A 4,013-nucleotide genomic window follows, 5' to 3' on the forward strand; every position below is an offset into this window, starting at 1 on the left:
GGGCAGCGGCGATGCCGCGGGAGGGCAGCGCGGCGGCGGCGGCGGCAGCCCTGGGCACGGCGCTGCTGGCGCTGGCGCTGGCGCCGGGCCGGGGGCAGAACTACGACTACTACGGCTGGCAGCCGGAGAGCCAGCCCCACGGGCGCTACTACGGCAGGGAGCCGCAGTGCGTGGACATCCCGGCGGACATGCAGCTCTGCCGCGACGTGGGCTACAAGCGCATGCGGCTGCCCAACCTGCTGGAGCACGAGTCGCTGGGCGAGGTGAAGCAGCAGGCGGGCAGCTGGGTGCCCCTGCTCGCCAAGCAGTGCCACACGGACACCCAGCTCTTCCTCTGCTCGCTCTTCGCCCCCGTCTGCCTCGACCGGCCCATCTACCCCTGCCGCTCGCTCTGCGAGGTGGTGCGCGACTCCTGCGCCCCCGTCATGGAGTCCTACGGCTTCCCCTGGCCCGACATGCTGCACTGCGCCAAGTTCCCCTTCGACCACGACCTCTGCATCACCGTGCAGTTCGGGAACAGGCAGGCCACCCCGCCGCCAGGTAAGCCAGCTCGCGAGCGCCCCTCGCCACCCGCACGGGTGACCCGGGGCTGGGGGGGAGAGCAGAGCACCAGGGCCAGGGTCAGGAGCAGGCACTGAGGGTCACGACACCCTTCAACCTGGTGCCACCTTCGCTGCTGCTGCTGCTCGCCCCGTGTGTCGGCAGCCGGACGGGCGGCAGGCACAGGGACGCCACCCCGCAAAGCGCTCCGCATCGCCCGGCATCACCCTGGCACAGCTGCCCAGGGAGCAGAGGGGTGCTGGCGCCGCTCCTGGCGGGTCCCCGCTGAGCCGGCCCCAGGGCCAGACCTCGGCAGCGGGGCCACTCTGACGCTGGCTGAGCTCTCCCCGCAGTGTCCAAGATCTGCACCCAGTGCGAGATGGAGCACAAGGCGGATGGCATGATGGAGCAGATGTGCTCCAGTGACTTCGGTGAGTGCTGGGGTCCCCTTCCCGGCCCCCAGGAGGAGGGGGTTCCCGACAGCCCCACTAGCCCCCAGGGCAGCCCAGATGGGGAGGGACGGCCAGAGAAACAGTGACACAGTTGTCCAGGGACAGCCCCATGGGGACCCCTCAGCCGCTCCCTTGATCCCTGAGGGTGGGAGATGAGGTGCAGCACAGGACGCTGGGTGGGACGGGCAGAACTGAATATTTGGGAGGGTCACCGGGGGCCTCTTCTGCCCCCCCAGCAGCCTCTTTCCCTCTCCACCTTCCCCAGAGACCCCCCTTCTAGCCCCCCCCCAAGGGACTGATTGCACCCTGTCCTGCAGAGGCCCCTGGCACTAACCCCACAGCACCCCCGGCAGTGCCCCATGGCAGTGTCCCCCCAGCAATGCCCCCAGCAGTGCCCCATGGCAGTACCCCATGGCTGTCCCACAGTGGTGAAGATGCGCATCAAGGAGATGACGGAGGAGAACGGGGAGCGGCGCCTCGTGGCCGCCCAGAAGAAGAAGGTGCTGAAGCTGGGCCCGCTCAAGCGCAAGGACACCAAGAAGATGGTGCTGCACATGAGGAACGCGGGCGCCTGCCCCTGCCCCCAGCTCGACAGCCTCAGCGGCAGCTTCCTGGTGATGGGCCGCAAGGCGGGCGGGCGCCTGCTCCTCCTCGCCGTCTACCCCTGGCAGAAGCACAACAAGGAGATGAAGTTCGCCGTCAAGTTCATGTTCTCCTACCCCTGCCCGCTGTACCACCCCCTGCTCTATGGGGCCGGGCAGCGCTAGGGCCCTGCCTGCCCCATCCCAGGACTCCTGCCCTCACTGATGGAGCCAGAGCACCGACCCTGCTCTGCACCCCTGGGACCCTTGGCTGCACCTAGGACCCCTGGCTGCACCCCTGGGACCCCTGCTCTTCACCCCTGGGATTCCTGGCTGCATTTGTGGGAGCCTTGATCTGCACCTGGACCCCCACCCGTGCCTCAGAGCCCTGCTCTGCACCCTTGGGACCCCTGCCCACGACCGGGAGCTTTGGCTGCACCCAGGACCCTTGATCCGCATCCTTGAGAGCCCGGCTCTGCACCAGAGACCCTTGGCTGCCCCTGACACCCCTGGGTCCCCTGCCCTGCACCCTGATGGCCTGCCCCAAGCCCTCAGCCTTCTCAAATTCCCACTCCAGAGCCCTGAGCATCCCATGCCCCCCACAACAGAGCTCACCCTGGATCATCCCATCTTCACAGGGACCCCTCCAGCCAGGGCAGGTCCCTCCTGCCCCACTGTGCCACCCACCCCCAGGCCCTAAGACCAAGTATGGGGAGCAGCACCAGCCCCAGGGCCCCCGGTTGGGGACAGCCCTGCTCCCCTCCCACCATGGGGCTGGGGCTGAGCCCCTGCAGACAGCGCAGGGTGCAGACCCACGGAAACACCTCTGGCCCCTGCCGGGGCTCACCCTCCCCTCCCTCCTGCCCCGCACAGCTCACGCAGGCCACAGCAAGGCAGGCTCACCCCCAAACCCCCCCAGGGCAGCCCCACGGTGCCCCCTCTCCACATCTGCTGGCAGTGCCCCAGCCAGGCGCCCCGGCCCTGCCGCCCCAGCGCACAGCACCGCGCGCTGCAGTAAATTATTCTGCCTCGGAGGAGACCCGTGTCCGGCTCCCTGTGGTTCTTGGGCAAACGCCCCTCCAGGCTCCCTTCCTGGGGCCGGGAAGGGTGCGAGGGGGGGCCTAGCCTGGGGGGCTGAGCGGGGGGAGCCCAGAGAGTGGGGCGGCACTGGGGCCCAGCCCTCATCCTGCTCCCAGCACCATGCCCAGAGCCCAAGGCTGGGCAGCGCGGTCAAGCCGAGGGGCCCAGCAGCCACAGGCATCGCCGGTCCTTGGAGGGTGTTTGCAAGGGGAAAAGCTTCCCTGCTGCCTCTCCAGCCCCTGGGGCATCTCAGGGAGCTGGGGGGGGGGGGTAGAAAGATGGGGGGGCAAGGGAAAGGGCTGTCACTGGCAGGCGGAGACACACACAGCAAGGCTGGCGGTGCTGACCCCAGCCAGGGGCATCCTCCATCCTTCATCTGCCCCAACCGAGAGCCTCGGGTGGAGGCAGCTCTCAGCCAGCCCCCCCACACCCCAGGGTGCCCCATGGGCGCCCCAGGGACACCTCCACCACCTGCGCCCTGCAGCGCGGGGGCTCGTGCAGCCCTCGGCACCCGGGCTGGCCCCTCCGCCAGCAGCAGCGTGCTGCGCTCTGGCCTCTGCTCCCCGGGTCCTGGAGCAGGGGCTGCCTCTGCCCCGAGGCCGCCCCCCACGGCGGCTCTGGCAGGAGCCCTCCTCGCAGCCGGGGCGGGCGAGGGGGCCAGCCCGCCTGCCCCCGTCCCTATCCGGCCCTGTTTACCCAGCGCATTCTTGAGACGGCTGCGTCACAGCGCGTCCCGACGGGTTATCCAGGCACGAACGCGGCCGCCGGGATATTTACCCGGCGCCTGGCTGCCTCACACTGCAGCCTCTCATAGGAGCCGGCCCTGCCGGAGGGGAGGCTCCCGGGACGAGAGGGCAGCTCGGGCTGCGGGGCATCTGCGCTCGGGGTCCTCCCGCACGCTCCCAGCCAGCCCCTGAGGCCTCCTCACCTGCCCCACGGCAGGGAAGACCCCTACTCATAGCACTCAGGCCCAGCCTCAGCCCCAACAGCCCCCCCAACCCACTGACTCCTCTTTTGGGCTGCCCCACACATCCTCTGCCTTAGGGCAAGCACAGCCACCGAGCATGTGGCAGACAGGGGGGGAAAAGGACTGAGGAAAGGGGCTTGGGGGCATTTACATCTCCCTCCAGCCAGCAAGGCCACACACCCGCCCCATAGCCCAGCAAGGGACATGGGCCAGCCAACCCCATGACGTCCTTACGAAGCCAGTACGCAGCCTCCAGGCCTTCCTCGCCGCTGGGCGCCAGCCTCCACCTTGCAGTGCAAAGTGCAGGAGAACTGGGGTTTTCTGCCCCCATCGCTTACGCCGCTTTATTATAAAACTTTCAGGATGCAAATAAAATCCCAGCTCCCGCAGCTC

The 4,013-nt window shown here is 68.8% G+C and overlaps 1 protein-coding gene across 1 annotated transcript; it reads left to right on the forward strand.

Moving 5' to 3' along the window:
* Positions 1–2,859, forward strand: SFRP5 (secreted frizzled related protein 5). Its single transcript, XM_013943393.2, has 3 exons — positions 1–540; positions 894–971; positions 1,419–2,859. The coding sequence occupies exons 1-3, from the start codon at positions 12–14 to the stop codon at positions 1,757–1,759; spliced, it is 948 nt and encodes a 315-aa protein (XP_013798847.2). The 5' UTR covers positions 1–11; the 3' UTR covers positions 1,760–2,859.
* The last annotated feature ends 1,154 nt before the right edge of the window (positions 2,860–4,013 follow it).

The sequence above is a fragment of the Apteryx mantelli genome, chromosome 7 (assembly GCF_036417845.1).
Source record: "Apteryx mantelli isolate bAptMan1 chromosome 7, bAptMan1.hap1, whole genome shotgun sequence".
Classification (NCBI taxonomy): domain Eukaryota; kingdom Metazoa; phylum Chordata; class Aves; order Apterygiformes; family Apterygidae; genus Apteryx; species Apteryx mantelli.